The following is a 17,519-nucleotide window of genomic DNA, read 5'->3' as shown; positions in this document are numbered from 1 at the left end:
AAAAAAAAAAATGGGCATTTTTAAGAACAAGACTCATTTCCTCCAGAGACTTTATAGGAGAAATTATGTACAGCCCTTTTCTTTTTTTATGGAAGGTACACTTGGACATTTCTGCTCGTTCATCACAGGAATGTGGGCTCTGGTGTTAATTTGGGCTACTTGGTATAGGTGCTTGCACTTACTGAAAGAACAGCGCTGTCAAGCCAAAGGACACGTTGAGACGTGTACTTGTTTGCTTCCGCAAATTTGTTTTCATTTCGACGTTGCTGCTGTTCCGTTTCTAATAATCTATTGTAGAAGGATTTGCGCGGTGTCATGACATCGCTCTTATTTGCGATGATGTTGATCTCGACTGGGATTCCCGTGTTGGGTTCCAAGTAAAAGGTAAAATTGATTTACCTACACGACACAGATGCTTAATACTCCATCACATAAAACATGGAATTCTTGCCATTACACGCTAGACTCCCTACAGAAACAAAGACAGCGCTAATGTAAACAATCAAGAGTAGAAACATCGGACTCATTCGGACGCCACATTTAAACGCACTATTCACAGCGCATGCTCAGAACAAGCTCAAACATTCATCCGACGACAAATCATGATGGTGCGAAATTCACGTTGTAGACCCGTTGTGGAAGCTCATCGCCAGCAGGCGCCCGGCTGCGACGCAATCAGCCACCATGCTGAATGCCACCTGAATTATAGTCTGTTGCAACTCAAGAAGGAAGGGCGAGGGTAAGACGGGCCGGGGAGGAGGACGCAGACGGAACGGTGGAGAAGAGAGGGTGAAACCTCCTCATCTCTTTACCGTTCCGTCTGTTTCCCTCTCCCCGGCCCCTCTTACCCTCGCCTTACCTTCTTCAGTTGGAACGGACTATAGGTGCTTGGATTTCAGCTTGGATTCCTGCAATATATTCACATATAAATAATTGGTTTTAAATTGACCATGAACACGATTTTAAAGTTCAGTTTAACGATTGAAATAGATGTCAAACGTATTCCGGGTAATGTTGACGAAGGTTTAGCCCAAAGTTGCGCTTGAGCGCCGCACAAATTAATTTAACAGATCCAGCACTAATCACCCCGGGACACACACACCCACACATATATATATATATATATATATATATATATATATATATATATATATATATATATATATATATATATATATATATATATATATATATATATATATATATATCCATGACCTCGTACGAGGTCCATGTTTGTTACGAGGTCCATTGCCTCGTAACAAAAGGAGGTAAACATGACGGATGCTGCCGCAATTCATAGACAACCAACAACAGTGGTTATGTAGCCCTTTTTGTGTATTGTAAACAAGATATATTTGTTTTTAGTTTTTTCCCAGCTACATTGCATCAGCTACATGTCAGTTACCTTATTTCATTATTATTGAGTTTCACTGCTACTTCCTTCGTTACTTGCACCCTATTTTACCTAGTTTCATAGCCCGCATAGAATCTTGTAACCGACATCATTGAGTGGGCATCGACATCTGGAAATGTGTAATGCTTTTTCTGTGCATCATAGCCCAAGCAATTCGCTGTTCATGAAAACGCGTAATGAAGAGATGTTGATGATGATTATCATGCCTTATTTAAGATGCTGACGGCGTGTACGAGTTCTGTCTCGAACCTTTACTACGTCTCAAAAAGTACAGAATCAGCACTCAGGTTAACACCCTCGCGTTTCAATAAATAACAAATCAGCTACTACACCTCTGAAAAGAAAAGATACCATAAACTGATAGTATGGCGCCTATGTAATACATTCAATTCCGCCATACCTACATAGCAGCCACACACAGGCTTGGAAAGTAATCCGTTACAAGTAAGAGATTACTTGCGATCCGTTACTTCTTCAAGTTTAATTTTGTATTGGCCACGTCACTTTTTTGCGGGAGTAATTTGTGATGTGATATCGTTACAAAATATTGGTAACTGATGTCTTTAACTTCTCTTACTTTTTTCTTTTTTTTTTTTTAATATCAACATAATGTAGAAACTATACTCTGTTTCACCTTATGATGTACCGCAGGAAAGGCTACAAGCGCGAGCTCCTTGCTCTAGGGCACATCTCGGCAGCACAAGCTCTCGTGACTTAAGAGCAGCTGCCAGCGCTATGAGCTCGCGCTTCTAGCCTTCGCTGCGGTACAACATAAGGTCACACGAAGTATAGAGCAATACGAGCAGGCAAATCAGAAACATAAAGATAGGTTCAACTAAACAGAAAACATCGCGAAGAGGGCAATAACCGAAAAGAAAACACGACATCTTTCTATAACCGGTCACTAGAACTACTAGAAAAAACGTGCAAGGCATATACAATTATGCGAAAAAAAAAAAAAAGATCAAAATAACAACGCCGAGTCTTCTTGATCTCATAGTGGAGGTAGACGCTGCTACTGAGCATGTGCACCGCTAGCTTTGCCTACGGAATTCTAGGGATCATTTTTTGGTCGCCGTAAGCTAGCGGGATGGCGGGTGTGGTTGCAGCTTTAGGGTACCTTGTCAGCTTGCAGGTGAACGGAGTGAACCTACCTTTTTTCTCTTAAATACAATACTTTATTTTTCCAAGGACTACCATAATGCGGACGTGTGAGAATGGAAAGTAGTGTTGCAGTAGATTTTTGAAAACGTCAAAACTGTTTCTATTGTTTTCTTAATAGGTGTAGGGAAAAAGTAACGTGGAAGTAATTTGTAACGTAACGAGTAAAGTAATCCGTTACTTTTAAGTGAAAGTAATTTGTAGCGTCAATCTATTACAGTTGAGGATCGGTCATTTGTATTTGTAATCCATTACATTTTTCAAAATCCGGCCACACAAAAGACACGGAATACTTACACGAGACATTTTTACACTAATTCGATCAATTAGTACTTGACGTCGTCTTCATTTCATGCATGACAAACTGTGTACAACTATTTACGCTATGTGCTGTTTGTGGACACAACAATATAAAGATAATTATTGTTATGTTTCTCTTCTTTTTTTAGTACCATTAATATGGGTCCTGGCCATATTGTACAACAAACTCTCTTTCGCTGTGAATCTTTATTTATTTATTCGACAATACTGCTACCCCAATACAGAAATATAGTAGGAGAGGGGAAAATCAGATATCATTGGTACAAAGGAACGCTTGCTATGAGACTGCCATCTGCGCAAAAGAGTAAGAAAGTAAGAAATTATATTTTCAATTATTCAGGGCAAAATTGTAACTAATTAGTTGCAATCTCCCTTCCATAAAAGTAAGTGACTGTTACCTAAAGAAAAAATTCTTTACTTTCAAGGGGTTACTTTCAACCTTCTGTCCTAGGATAAGACAGCAAACGCAACAGCGTTGGGGAAGCGTTTGTTGTTGCCGCCAGTCACACGTTTTGTTACCTTGATCAACAGCTGACTTTCCAACGTCTTGTGGGACATCTTGCCTCGTTTCTAAGTGAAGGCTTCGTCCGCCGCGCTAAACACCCTTTTCAATAAAGAGACTCAGGATTGCCTGACGCACTGCAATGCGTGCTTCTTGCGAATGAACGAACAGCTCTCTGCCCTGTTGAAAGCGCAAAGCTTCGTTGTTACAACTGGAGTTCGACACCTGTTAGAGTGGCAAAACTATAAAAGTTGTCATACAGGTAATTAAATCTGAATGACAACTAGGGATACGGGGTTCTAACCTCACCCCTGCCCGTATCGATCTTGATGAGTGTCGTACCAACGTGCGGTCGTATATCACTACTGCGTGATGCACGTTAAAGACGCCAGGCTAGCGGTTGTACTACGCTGGCTAAATTTCTAATATACAGCTGAGACAGCTGACGCCCATTGAGGCTGATTAACTTCCGGCTGACAGAAACACAACATTATTATTTGGAATAAAATCAATGATTGCAAATATGAACTTATTTCAGCCGGCAGATATTGCCAAACGGTAGTACAGGAAAATAGCAGGACACGGTAATTAGACATAACAATTCAATTAGATGTTGTGTTTTCATATTGATCGTTTATTAGCTCTGAGCTTTATGGGTATATTTATAACCAACAAAAACACGAGGGAATCCCTCAACAAACAAAACTAGAATGTCAATTAACACAAGCAGATATAGACTCACGTATGCCGTGCCTACCATTTCTTGATGCCGTCCAAAAATACATGAGCACGGATCGGCCGCACCACAACTCAGTGTTCCTTAGCTAGAGCTTAATTAAGCCAGGTGAGGCAACGGCAGCATTCCTCCAGATCGACAGTAATTCTAATTTTGCTAAATATAAGGGTCTTAAGTGTCATTACAACCAAGCGTAGCCTATGTAGTGGCTCTGTCCCAATAAGAGATTAGCCAATTTGGGCGAACCCCAGTGTTGCCGGGACAAGTGGAAGCAGTGTCAGCATCCGGTGCAGCGTCCGGGTGTCTAGTGACAGAAAAGCTGGACCGAGTCCCAAGTTCCGCGAAGAAGGTCGGGCCCGAAAGTCGAGAAGTCGGAGAACCGCGGTCGACCCTCAGTTTTTATTCGAAAACCCAAAATAACTTAGGAAAGGAAGCCAGGATTTGCATGAGCCTTGCACGGAAACCACGCGAACACGACGAGCCTGCCGTTTCCGGTTCCTCTGAATGACGCCACGGAAGGTCAACAATCAGTGAAACGAAAATATTTTGGTTGGGACAAGCTGTCGGTAGACGTTGGTACGCACGACTGGTCCCGGATCCTCCTTATGACGTCAGGGATGCGCCCGGAACGGAACTAAGAAAGTATCTGCAACCGCGTGTTTTGATTGGGCCATGATCGAGAAGCTGATGCTGCAGTCAGAACGCTGGCACGCGATGCAGAAAAACGCTTTGTTGATAAACAAGTGGCACGATTGCGGGCGATGAACACGTGCAGTGCTGACATTTCTTTTCTTTTGTCTGTTTTTCTTTTTTTTAAGAAGGGGGGAGGGAGGGCGAGTTTTTTTGGTTTTTTTTTAGCTGGTGGTATTTTTATTTTACTATGCTACATTATTCTTCAAATTCACCCTAGCGAATTAGAAGAGTCGTAATTATCAGGGTATACCGCCGACTTTCTTGTTCGGAGCAATTATAAAAAAAATAACGGGCTGCTGGGAAATTGCCAAGCTGTTCGTGCGGCTTGCCACCGCCCTTGCACACACATTGATTATTGGCAAATAAACAACTTACTCCCATTGCCTACTGCTATTCGTGTTATGCTACTAAGTTGACGCGCTCAGTGATAAAGGGCAGTCGTGACTTCTGTCTTTGTGGATGGCGCCGTCCACGGTTTGCCCTTTTGGCGCTTCTGTTGCTGGGCCCGCTGCTCGGAATGAGTAGCTAAATACCACCGATCGTTACTCAGTCGGAGTAACGTGCCCTGTTTGCTCCGGTATGCGAGAAGCAACCAGTTCGTTTAATTTAGTATTGAAAAAAAAAAAAAAAAAAAACTCGCAACTTTTTACATGCTAACCCGGACATTATAGAAGGGGTAATGAATGAATGAATAACTTTATTGCAAGTATGGGTTCCAGTACACCCAGTTGGAGCCCCTAGTCCGGGGCCCCATACGTGGCGGCCACCGACTCGGCACGGTCCACCAGCCATTGCTGGCGGGTGGCCGTGTCATCGGTCAGCCGCTCCTCCCAGGAGGTGGGGGAGGGGTTGGGAAGAGGCGAGACAGAGGGAATGGCTTGGCATTGCCAGACCATATGGAGAAGGGTAGGACGATCGCCGCAGTGCGGGCACTCAGGCGGACCGCGGGAGGGGTACACGTATGAGTAGAAAAGGGGCGTCGGGAAGATGTTGGTTTGGAGTTGACGCCATAGGACGCCCTGTCTGCGAGTAAGGGAAGTCTGAGGAGGAGGATAATGTTGTCCAGCAAGGCGTAGCTCAGCTAGGTAAGTCGAGAATGAAAAAGGGGCTGGTCGCGTGGTAGCAGAGTCTTCCCCAGGTGCCCGCTTTGAGAGCTCTCGGACGAGCGCATGTGCGCACTCATTACCAGGAATATCTGCGTGCCCAAACACCCAGACTAACCGGAAAGTGTGGGAGGTGGAGGATAGGAAAGAGTCGAGTAGGGACGCAGTGAAGGGATGTAGGGTGTTAAAAAGAAAGTGGCGACAGGCCATCTGGGAGTCAGTCAGAATGTGAGTTGGCGTGGAAGACGAAAGAGTGGAGGTGGAAAGGATCGCCCTGGCAACCGCACGCTCCTCCAGGAGGGACACGTCGGTGAGACCACGTTCCGTGGCGGCGTGGACCAGCCTGAGATCACTGTTCACGACGACTGTGATCCCCCCGCGTGCATCCTGCGGACTGGCGTCCGTAAAGAGGGCACGAACGGTATCGCAGCCTTCACTATACGCGCGTCGGAGGTAGCGCGAGCGATGGTCACGCCGGGCCGAGTGACGGGTATAGGATGCATATGGCGGGGAATAGGAGCCACAATGAGTTTGGCGCGAGCAGCGGGGGAGAGACCCGCAGCGCTAAGGGAAGCAGGACAGGGTGGGAAACCAAGGGTGGCAAGGAGACTCTGTCCTGGAGCCGTCGAGCGCAAGCGCATCAACTGGGCAGCCTCATGCGCTTCTATAAGTTCCTCCAGGGTGTTGGTCACACCAAGCCGCTCTAGGCAAACGGTGGCTGTGCGAACGGGGAGACCGAGCGCCAGTTTCTGCGCCTTCCGTAGTAGGGTAGACATACGTTTGTGTTGGGTCTGGGTGAGGTTGTGGTACGGTAGGTGGTAGAGTAGACGTGTATGAATCAAGGCCTGGACAAGGCGCAAGGCATCTGCCTCTTTAAGGCCATTTCGGCGGTTAGAGACGCGGCGTAGCATGTGCATGATTTGGTTGCACTGGGTAGTGAGTTGGTGAAGGGTTTGTGTTGCCTTAGCGTTGGACTGAAACGTGAAACTAAGCACCCGTATGGCCGATTTACGTGGGACGGGTTCGTCATCTAGTGCGATGGTGAAGGGAAGATCGGTTTGTCCGCGAGCGTGTTTTGTCACGACTAGTAACTCCGACTTAGTGGGGGAACATGTGAGGCCCCCACGCCGGGCATATTGCTCGATGGTAGTAGCGGCTTGTTGTAGCTGATTCTCTATTTGTCCGAGGGAGCCTCTCGTTACCCAGACAGTAATGTCATCTGCATAAATTGCATGTCTTACATCTGAGATCTCATCCAGAAGGGGAGGGAGACCACGCATAGCAAGGTTAAACAGGAGGGGAGAGAGTACAGAGCCTTGCGGAGTACCTCGGTTTGCCACCGGAGCGGAGGGGGAGTGAAGGTGACCAAGAACGAGGCTGGCAGACCTGTCGCGGAGGAAATTGCGGATGTAATTATACACCTTCGCTCCGCAGCCAGTGGCTGCCAACTGTTCAAGGGCCAGGTCGTGGGGCAGGTTGTCGAAGGCTCCTTTAAGATCTGCGGCAAGGACTGCGCGATATTGAGCAGTGCTTGGAGCGTTTGAGGCGGAGCAGTACATCCTGAGTAGAAATACCACTACGGTATCCATAGAGGGTGTGGGGAAGGGCGGAGGTGTCGGCAAAAAAATTGTGTAGGCGAAGCTGTAGGACCTTCTCGAGCAGTTTGCCCAGACATGAAGTAAGGGAAATCGGGCGCAGGTTCTCCAAGGAGAGGGGTTTGCCAGGCTTAGGAATTAGAACGACTGTGGCTTCCTTCCATTCCTTGGGAAGGGTACCTGACTCCCACACCTCATTCAAGTACGTAGTAGGTTGAGTGGTGTCGGAATCAGAGAGGTTGTACAGGAGAGAGTAGCGAATCTTGTCAGGACCAGGGGATGTGTTGCCACGAATGTCGGTGAGTGCAGCGCGAATCTCAATGTCCGTGATGGGCGCGTTAAGATAAGGAGGATTGTCGGGGGGACCCGTGTAGTCGGCGTAGCGTGGGGTGTCAGGAGGGGGAAGGTAACGCTGTCGTAGCTGTGTGAGGCATTCGGAGTCTGTTAGGTTAGTGGCCTGGAGAAGTTTGTAAATGCCCTTGGCCCTGTCCGATCTGGCTTGGCCTGGTTGTATTAAATGACGGAGTAGGGACCATGTTCGTGCAGTACCGAGCGTACCATTGAGCTTGTCGCACAACGTATTCCAGTTTTGACCAGTGACGTTGGCAGCATAGGTAACAGCATCTACAGTGAGTTGTGCAATGCGTAGTTTGAGCTTCCGGTTGTGTCGTTGGCGTCGCCACCATTTGGTTAGACCGCGGCGCGCTTCCCATAGGTGAAGAAGGTGGGAGTCTATATCCGGCGCATCGGGAGCGGTGGTAAGGGTGCGCGTGTGTCGGTCTAGCCGGGTTTGCAGTGTCTGCACCCAATCAGTCAGTGTGTCGGGCAAGGTAGAAGAGGAAGATGCGCGGAAGGCAGGCCAGTCCGCGATGCGGATTTTGCGTGCCTCACCCTCGAAGTTTTTGGTGTTGATATGGGTGACAAGAATGGAATGGTCACTGCCGAGCTGCTCCTCAAGGTTGTGCCAGGTGCAGGGGTTTGTGCCTCGGTGCAGGGTGAGGTCAGGACACATGTCCCGTGCAACGCTGGTGCCAAGACGTGTAGGTGTCGATGGATCAGTAAGTAGAGTGAGATTGTGCTGTTGGATCAAAGTGTGTAGCTTGCGCCCCTTAGGTGTGTCGCGAGGGTAGCCCCAAGTGGGATGAGGAGCGCTGAAGTCATCTGCAATGAATGTTGCGCAATCCTTGCGCCGTGCGGCTTCAAACAGCGTATCAAACCGTGCGTAGCGGTCTTGGGGGCGGCTATAGACATTGAGTAGGCGGAGAGGTTGGGTGTTACGCTTGCGTGGGGAGGCGGGAAGGAGTTCAAGTAGGACATGTGGAACGGCCTGGTTGTCTAAAGTAAAGTCTACCGCGGTGTGAACGCGTTTGACTAGGGTGACCACAAGGTGGTCCTGTTTGGGATCGTTATGTGCCACATGTGTCACATATCCAGAAAGATCGGGAAGGGTGCGAGGTTCTTGTAGAAAGATGATGTCGGGTGGGGGGAGCGTGCGATTGAAGATACTGTATGAGGCTGCCGCGCTTTCTTCGGAGCCTACGGCAATTCCACAGCCACACATTGAGTTCTGAAGAGGAATGTGGCGCGGCAGTTGCCATTTACAATGATCTAATAAGGGGAAGGGCCATTTGAAGAATTGTGAGTATGCTGCGGGCCCATACTGCGTCAATAGATTCCAAAAGCTTGCAGATTATGTTTGCTGCTGTTTGAAGCTTCGGAATCCACCCCTTGCTTGGAGCTGCGTCAGTTGAAACAGACGGAGTCTTACGCTTCGGTGTTCTTCGCTTTCTTGGATCGGCGGGTGTGTTTCCTGACGTTGTTGGATTTTCGAGTTGGATTAGGTTAGGTGAAATAGGCCCTTCCTTAATCGGAGGTGCCTCTATTTTGTTACTTTTTGGAACCTTAGTTAGTGCAGTGTATGTAGGTCTCTCTGGCACCTGGTTCTCAGTTATGGTAGCCAAAGTGTCCTGCGCAATTAAAGAAGGCCCTTCGCTTTTTCTAGGCAGCTCCGGCCATCCGGATTCATGAAGTGCAGTTCTGGCAGTGCGGAAATCGACTCCGTGTTGTCTGGAGTAATTTTTTGCCTCTTTTTCCTGCCGCCAGTTTGAACAGGATGGTGATGTAGCCGAGTGTGCGTCGCCGCAGTTAATGCACTTTTCTTGAGCAGAGCAGGAGTCTCTGTCCTCATGCGTGTCGCTGCAGCGTTTGCACACCGGGCTGCGCTTGCAGGTTGCCTCTCGATGTCCATAGCGGCAACACTTGCGGCATTGAAGTGGATTCTCTTGGAATTGTGGAACTGCATGCCGGACATGACCGAGGTAAACGTAGCTTGGCAACGTCGATCCACAGAAGGAGATCTTGATCGCTGAACTTTTGCCTAGTCGTCGAAGACGAGGAACTCTGTTTTCAGGGGACCTTAGGTTGCTGGCGATTTCTTCGTCAATCAGCGTGATGTCTACGTCCCTGATTACACCTGTGGCGCAATGTCTGGGGAGCGGCTCATACGCTCTGACTTTGATTCCACAGAGCATCGTGCATCGTAGCAGCCCACGTGTCGTCTGTCCATTCCTTACGTCAACGGCAATGAGATTCAGGCGGTTGTTGAACCTGATTTCCGAGATACATTCAGGGAACATCTTCTTATAGAGCAAGGGACAGTTTTAGGCTACTAAGTGACCTAATCACGCAGCCCTCCTCTAATGGCGTGAATACGACAGTAAGCCCTTTAGGCACTACTGCAGCACTGCAGACTGTCTCAGCACTTAGGCTCGAATTAAGGCTAGCCTTTTTTCGCTTTTTTCTTGTCTTGGCATCTTTCCATTCTGGTTTGTCAAAGTCAGAAAGCTCTATGTCACTGGTTGGTACAATGACACGACGCGAAGAGGTTGTCGCACATTGCTGACCTGGAGTGATGTCCTCAGCGGTATTCATGGGCAAGTCCTTGTCTTCTGATTCAGTGGCTGAGCTGCCACAGATGGAGGAAGACAAACTATACTGATCGGTGGAGACGTGATGACTCGAGTGTTGAGAGGGTGGCCCGGAAGACATAGCCAGGTCGATTACCGTGCACCGGGAAAAAGCCCGGTGCGGGAGACCACACCGTGGACAGGAGCAGTCAACTTACGAAGGTTATCTGGAGTTCCAACTATTCAGACCGACTGATAAGAGTAAAAATGTTAATTCAAGGGAGCGAGCTTGAAAAACGCAACCGTCTTCGAAACACTTCTTCTTCCTCCCCTAGGGGAGGAAGAATTCACACGACGCAATATGGGAGGGTGCATGCTCAGAACGAGCTCACATTAATTATTAGGCTACTAAGACCGACGACCTTGATGGTGTGGAATACACGTTGCCAAAGAACAGTGGAAGCACGCCGTCAGCACGCATGCAGTCGCGTACACAGCTATGGCCGCCAGTGAATGCCCCCTATATGCGTTTTCTGTTTCCTGCCGTTCTCAGTCACGTGGGTTCTATATCTGGTTTGCGGGACGAAAAAATGATCAAACATTTTAACCTGGAATCTGCGAGAAAATATAGGTGAGGCAAAACAAGAATCTGTGACAATCACGCATTTTTTCGTAAACTCCTTCCAGCGGCGCAGAGAGATTAAAATGATGTTTTACCGTATACCTACGTTATTAGATTACCTCAGTTGTGGAACTCCCGCCGAGGTGTTTAGACCTAAAAAGACAGATCTGCACTGTGGCACCGAGCACGGCGAAACGCAACGCTCGGTACACACAGCGCAAGACACACAGCATTGTCCTGTCGTGTTTGTTCCTCTTCGTAGCCCGTGTTTTTTTTAGCTGTTTTCCCCATCATGTATAACGTCAACCAACTGGCCCTGTTCACCACTTTATTACAGCGCAAGACTTATCTTTCTTGGATCTAAACGTATTTTCAGCATCGCCATTCGACCAGTTCCAGCTCCGTACAGATTACAGCGATTGGCTCTCAAAATTAATTAAGGGCCTTACGCGAAGGCATTCATATTTCTTAGGCCGCTGTCCCACCTCTAGTACATTGTACAAAAAGAAAAACACTTTCCTATGCGTCTTTCTTCTATGTGAAAATTCATGCCACATTGGTCATAAAAAAACTTCTATGCAGACGTATTCAAAGATGTAGGAAGCATATGCGTGCTTCGAAGATGCTTGGCGCGTGTCCGCAGTTACTCTTTTTTTTTTCTCATCATGTTTGCAGCGAAAACGGTGTCATTTTTACGATGTAGGAACTATAAGTGTGAGTGCCGCTTTAGTCTAAACGTGCAAGCTGCTGTGCTCCACCGGACCGGAGACACCTGGTACAAAACGCGTCTAATCTTGGTTGCCTGCCAGGGATTGCCGCATTGCCGCCCCCGAGTCGCTTCGAACAAAAGGAAGAGAGACGATGGAAGCGTCGGTCGGGCAGGCAGCGGCGACGTGAACCCCGCGCCCGAGAAGATTCAAGAACGAGGTCATCGTCACCGCCACCGTCGGCGCCGGCGATGAACCAGACAAGCAAAAAGCGCTGTCAGGAAAGAAGACGAGGGGAGCAAACAAAGAAAACGAAAAAAGGCCGTTCGGTATTCGGGTCCCGGGTCTAAAAACAAGATGAAAAAAAAAAAAAAAAAAGAGCTCCAGACCGCGGATAAACAAGCCGAGGGACCGTGCCCCGCTCCTGGCACTGTCAACCCGAAGACTCGTCCGCCACGCGCGGAACTTACTGCGAGGTCGGCGCGCTGCGAAGAAACAAACGGTGGCGCATGCAAACAACGGCATTTCAATTTATTTTATTTATTCTTATTATGTTTTATGCGTTTTCGTCAGTTCCTGCCTGGGCACGTCTTCGACGTTCGTGCCTCTGCCAGCTGGTACTTTGTGTTCGGAAAGGAGGGAGTCAATGTACCCTCTCGGAGAAGACAACTTTCGTGGGTTGCTCCCCCGCCGTCAAGAAAGTCAGCAAAAGAGTCGACCGACGTCTCGTACGTATACCGCTGGCACATGTCGGTTCCCGCTGCGCACTGTGAATCCCGTAACGACCGCTTGGCGTGGAAAAGTGCCACTTCTTTAATGCCCTTTAACCGTCACTCGTCGGCGTCACAACTTGCAAGGCTACGCCGAGATTAGGGCGACAAGTCACGCCAACAGGCGGGTTTTCTGTTGCCGTCTGTTAGGAACTGTAGAGTAACTGAATGTGCTCCGCTTGGGAAGCATTTTTAGTTGCTCTAAGTCACTGCAGGGAGCTGGGTAAGTCGCGCCGACAAAAGTGACGTTTTGTAACGACTCATGGCGGTCAGTCTAAAAGTAGACGCTGGATGATAAGTGTGATGGCTTGTAAGGCTAATGATGTGAAAAGCTCTCGACGTCAAACGTGAAGACACAAAGGGTTTTGCGAAGGCGTGGAAATCGTAGAACGTAACAGCTACTTGCAGGGGTACCCTCCTTCTGCTTGCCATTATAAATTGAAAATTATGCCTAATTCGGCTGTGCGCGTTGCATCAGCTGTTGTACAAAGCACTATAATGAGGTATATAGATAAAAATGAGTCGTACATTGCATCGCCCCGAATCAAGAAGCAAAGAAAAGAAAATGGTAGCAATAATATATAATAATAATAACAGTACGGCTAAAAAAAATAAAAAATAAATAAATAAAAATAAAAATAATAATAATAATAATAATAATAATAATAACAGTGCGGCTATTACTCGAATAAATACGATATATATATATATATATATATATATATATATATATATATATATATATATCGTATTTACTCGAGTAATAGCCGCACTGTTTATGAAGAAAACCTGAGGGTTCGTTTTTCCGTGGAGCACTCAGATTGCCAATCACCGCGATCAACACCATGACTCCAGCTGTTTACAGGACAGAGATAAAGTCTTCGTGCGAAGATCCCATATGTGAAGATTGCATTTGTAGGGAGAATCGTATTTCCGGCCTGGTTATTTGCTATGTTATTTATGCGCAACGCAATGATTGGCAGTATATCTGTTCTGTGGGAAGTAGACGCAATGGCCTTGTTCATAAATAGTGGGGCTATTACTTTCTCCCTCTCTATCTCTCTCTCTCTCTCTATTTATATATATATATATATATAACTGTGTGTGTGTGTACAGCGTGTACGTCCGTAATAAATAATATGACCGCTAATACGTTGAAGGTTCGTTTTGTTAAACGGTGACTTTGTAAATCTTCATTAACTGAACGGTGAACCTGTACTTTACTCTTCGAGAAAGGCATCGCATAATTCTCTTTTACAATTCAACATATACGCTGCCGCCGACTTTCCCCTTCACCCACTCACAACTGTGCACCGCGTTTCGCCTCTGGATGGACCGCACCAGATACCGCAAATTCATCGGAGCCAATGCAGCGCTTGGAACGTGCCACGTGGAATTCGGTCCGGCCGGAAGGTCCCTTCGCGTGATCCCAGCGCTGGATTCCCACCGCTGAACACGCTGCTTCCACTGCGGTCCAATTTTAGAACGAGACCATTTCGAAGTTTACAAATGTACAACCCAGCGTGTAATGTCCACAGCCCAACACGAGCGTGTTCGTCGCTCGATCAAAACACGGACCATACCCCGGAGGGTCAAAAATGGAACCAGCAAGGAACCCTTTATTAGCTAAGGGTCTATAGACTCTGCGTTATTTATGACTTTCCACCTGCATGTATATAGGCCACGGAGGTTTCGCATACGTTCCGCATCCCGAACTTGAAAAGGGGCGTACCCCCTTGAGACCTTAGAGCGGTCGCCGACGTTTCGCTATAGACTAAAGGGCCGCCCACACTAGCGAGAAAACGCGCCCGGCGCGCCGATAAATCGGTTAAGCGGGAAGATAAAGGGCGTGTCTCTGCACGCGCTCGTGGCGCTGACTGTGCTTCGGCGACATTTTTTACTTGCCGCGATCGGCGTGCCACGCGCGTTTTCTCGCTAGTGTGGGCGGCCCTTTAGCCTCCAAGGGATTAAAAAGCTAAACGAACCACGTTCGGCTGCAACTCTGAAAGCTCCTAGCTGGAGGTTCCTGTTCGAGTTCTTCCTTTTCTGCTATACTTTCATGATATTGTAGAGCCGATTCCAGAGTTGTCTTGGAAGACGTTCGAATGTTGGCGCAACGTAAATTAAATTACCTTTCTTTCTCGTCAGTAGACATTTCGGAGTTATTTAATCTGCAGCTTCCCAAACTTGGCACCACTACCACATACAGACGGACCAATGTGCGCAGTAAAGTAGCTTTAACGCGCAGGAGGCAAGTCAAAGGACACAGAAGTCAACTATATGAATCTCTTGCAAAGGTCGTATACGTCTGTCAGCAATGATGAGTATAACCAGGTCGTGGACCCGTTCTGTCAAACCAAATTCTCTTTCGCTTCCTCTCTCTCTCTCTCTCTCTCTTTTATGAACGACAACGTGTTGTTTTGCTTCACACTTCATTACTCATAGCCCCACATTCTGGCAGGTGAGAGACATTCCATCAATCTGTATACGCGGAGCGTTTCGACAGGGTTGACTCAAGCGAACACAGCATCCTCGGGGGAGAAGAACGGGTTTGCGCAATGCGGCAGATCTCCGTACGGACTCAGCTGAGCGTATCACGCACCGTTTGAGACGGTGGGCGACAGGAAGGCTACAAACGCGCCAAGACCGTTCCAACGAGATAACAAAACAAAGCAAAAGATACTTAGAATGCGCACCACCTGAACGTCTCGCGCGTCCCCCTCCCCCTGCGCGGCGCTAGTGGGCCAACGGCGCGGTTTATAAATAAACGACAACACCGAGCACGCGAGTCAAGCCAGCGGAGGTTTGCGGCGCGGCCAAGCAACTTGACTCCCTCATCGCGCATTTCCAGGAGAGGATGTCAAGAAGAGAGCGGGCTCTTCTCGTAAAGGGACGACACGGTTGTAGACCAGCGCCAGCCCCGAGAGCAGATGGCACAGGACACTAAGGCCACGTCCGAACTCATCGTGCCGGTCAACTTCGTCACGGAATGGCGCACCCCAGCTGGCCTGGACGTCAAAGTGGACACCGTCCAGACGCGCTTCGACACGTTCCGCATCGTGGATGACTGCGCCGACCTGGACCAGGAGTGGGTCGACTTCGCGAGGGATCATCCGGACTGCGCCGAGGCCGATGGCGATGGCCTGATGATGGCCTTCCTCGATCCGGAGTTTGAGGCGTTCCGGAAGCTACCAGAAGGCGGATTCGGAGTTCACCTAGATCTGGGGTGTTATAGGCCCGAAGGAGTGACCGTCAAGGTGCGCGAAGGGTCGGTGCTTGTGACGGCAAGTGACCAGGAGAGGACTTCTGTGGACGTGGACGGCGTGGCGTCGAAGAAGTGGAGGAAGTTTGAGCGGAGATTCAAGCTTCCCGAGGGCGTGATGCCCGAGTGGGTGGCGACCGAGCTCAGGCCGGACGGCTGGCTAAAGATATCGGCTCCCGTGCAGGAACTTGGAAGGAGGTCCAGTGCGCCCGGGAGGACAACCGGCAGGTCCTGGAGTGGCTCTGAAGGCACGGGGATCGAGACGGACGATTCAAAGAGTTCCATCGTGGATAGGTGATTAAGGTGACCATGACAGAGACGTTGTACGGTGGTGTACCAAAGTGTTTTTGAAGTGTTGTAGGTTGTACTCCTGTGCCGAGTTCGGTGTGACAGGGTTGGAGACAGACGCTTTCAACAATTGACGTTGTGGACAGTGGATATATACTATAAGTGTCTGAAATGCCGACGCTCGATCTATAATGGACTGTAAAAATTGGCGTCTGCACGTAGCGTACTGAACCTTTCTTCAAAGGTGTATTTCACAGGTGGGTTTTACGTTTTACCTTGTAAAATTACAAGGCGTAGCTCCCTTTCTGTAAATAAATAGGGACAAAAAAACTTGCCAGGGTCAACGACGGACGGCGACGCAGACGACCGAGTGGAGTTGCGTGGCGCGTTTAGCGCATGTATTGATAGATGGCGTCAGAAGCAGCGTCGTAACTTTACGTCGGAAGGTGTAGCCGACCAGCGAAAGAAAGCAGATGACACTCAGACGATATCTGTCGGCAACAAGAGCGCCGTCGTTAAGCGAACGCGTTGTTTTAACTTTAAGCTTTGATTTTTTTGTCCGCACTTATTTCTAAACCAAAGGTACATTACGAAAAGATTATGTTCAATTTAATCAACCAAAGTGTCTTCCGAACAGTCTCGATAAGGAAGTAGCGCCATCTATCAATACGTGCCACAAACGCACCCCGCCACTCGACTTGGTCGTCTGTGTTCCCGCCCACTGTTAACCCCGGCAAGTTTTTTTTTTTTTTTTTTTTTTTTTTTTTAGAGAAAGAAAACTACGCATTGTAATTTTGAAAAGGTAAAACCCACCTACGAAACACACCTTTGACGGAAGGTTTAGATTGCTACCGTGCAGGCGCCAATTTTTACGACTCATTTTAGATCTAGTCTCGTCATTTCAAACACCCTATTTATTATTAAGGTGACAGTGACAGAGACGCTGTAAGATCGTATATCAGGGTGTGGCACCTGTCCGGATGTTTCGAAAGGTTCCATTGTGGATAGGTGATGAAAATGACCGTAGCAAAGATGAAGTACGGTGTATACAGAAGTGCTGTGAATTTTTGTGCTTTGTATATCGTCTTGCTTACACAGGATGTTTCTTTTTAAGCTTAACAGATTTGTTTTTTAAGTAAAGATACATTAATGCGGTGATAATGTAGTGATTGCGCAGGCGAGCTGGTGGATGTTAACCATTTTGTTCTTAGCCCGAGACTGAGGCAGGAAAAGAGGGAACCTCGTTTCCTGCCTCAGTCTCGGGCTAAGAACAAAATGGTTAATACGGTGTATGCAGGTGAGTTATACGGCCAGAGGCACATTGATAGGGGCTAATCATTACGATCAGTCGGATAATGAACTAGAATAGGTTCATTAACTTTGGAATTAATGAAAATAAACACATAGTTCTAATCAGAACATTTCTGAGCGTCATCAAA

General features: G+C 47.9%; 1 protein-coding gene across 1 annotated transcript; it reads left to right on the top strand.

Moving 5' to 3' along the window:
* Positions 1 to 15,322: 15,322 nt before the first annotated feature.
* LOC121837022 lies at positions 15,323 to 16,532 on the top strand. The gene has a single exon (XM_042292215.1). It carries the CDS (start codon positions 15,461 to 15,463, stop codon positions 16,088 to 16,090), a length of 630 nt encoding a protein of 209 aa, XP_042148149.1. The 5' UTR covers positions 15,323 to 15,460; the 3' UTR covers positions 16,091 to 16,532.
* The last annotated feature ends 987 nt before the right edge of the window (positions 16,533 to 17,519 follow it).

This window comes from Ixodes scapularis, unplaced genomic scaffold, assembly GCF_016920785.2.
Source record: "Ixodes scapularis isolate PalLabHiFi unplaced genomic scaffold, ASM1692078v2 PGA_scaffold3__209_contigs__length_174095766, whole genome shotgun sequence".
In the NCBI taxonomy this organism is placed as follows: Eukaryota; Metazoa; Arthropoda; class Arachnida; order Ixodida; family Ixodidae; genus Ixodes; species Ixodes scapularis.
This window is presented reverse-complemented; position numbering and strand designations above follow the sequence as displayed.

Bases quoted from the DNA above. Each gene is read 5' to 3' on its own strand.
- LOC121837022 (XM_042292215.1), top strand. From the start codon at position 15,461: ATGGCACAGGACACTAAGGCCACGTCCGAACTCATCGTGCCGGTCAAC.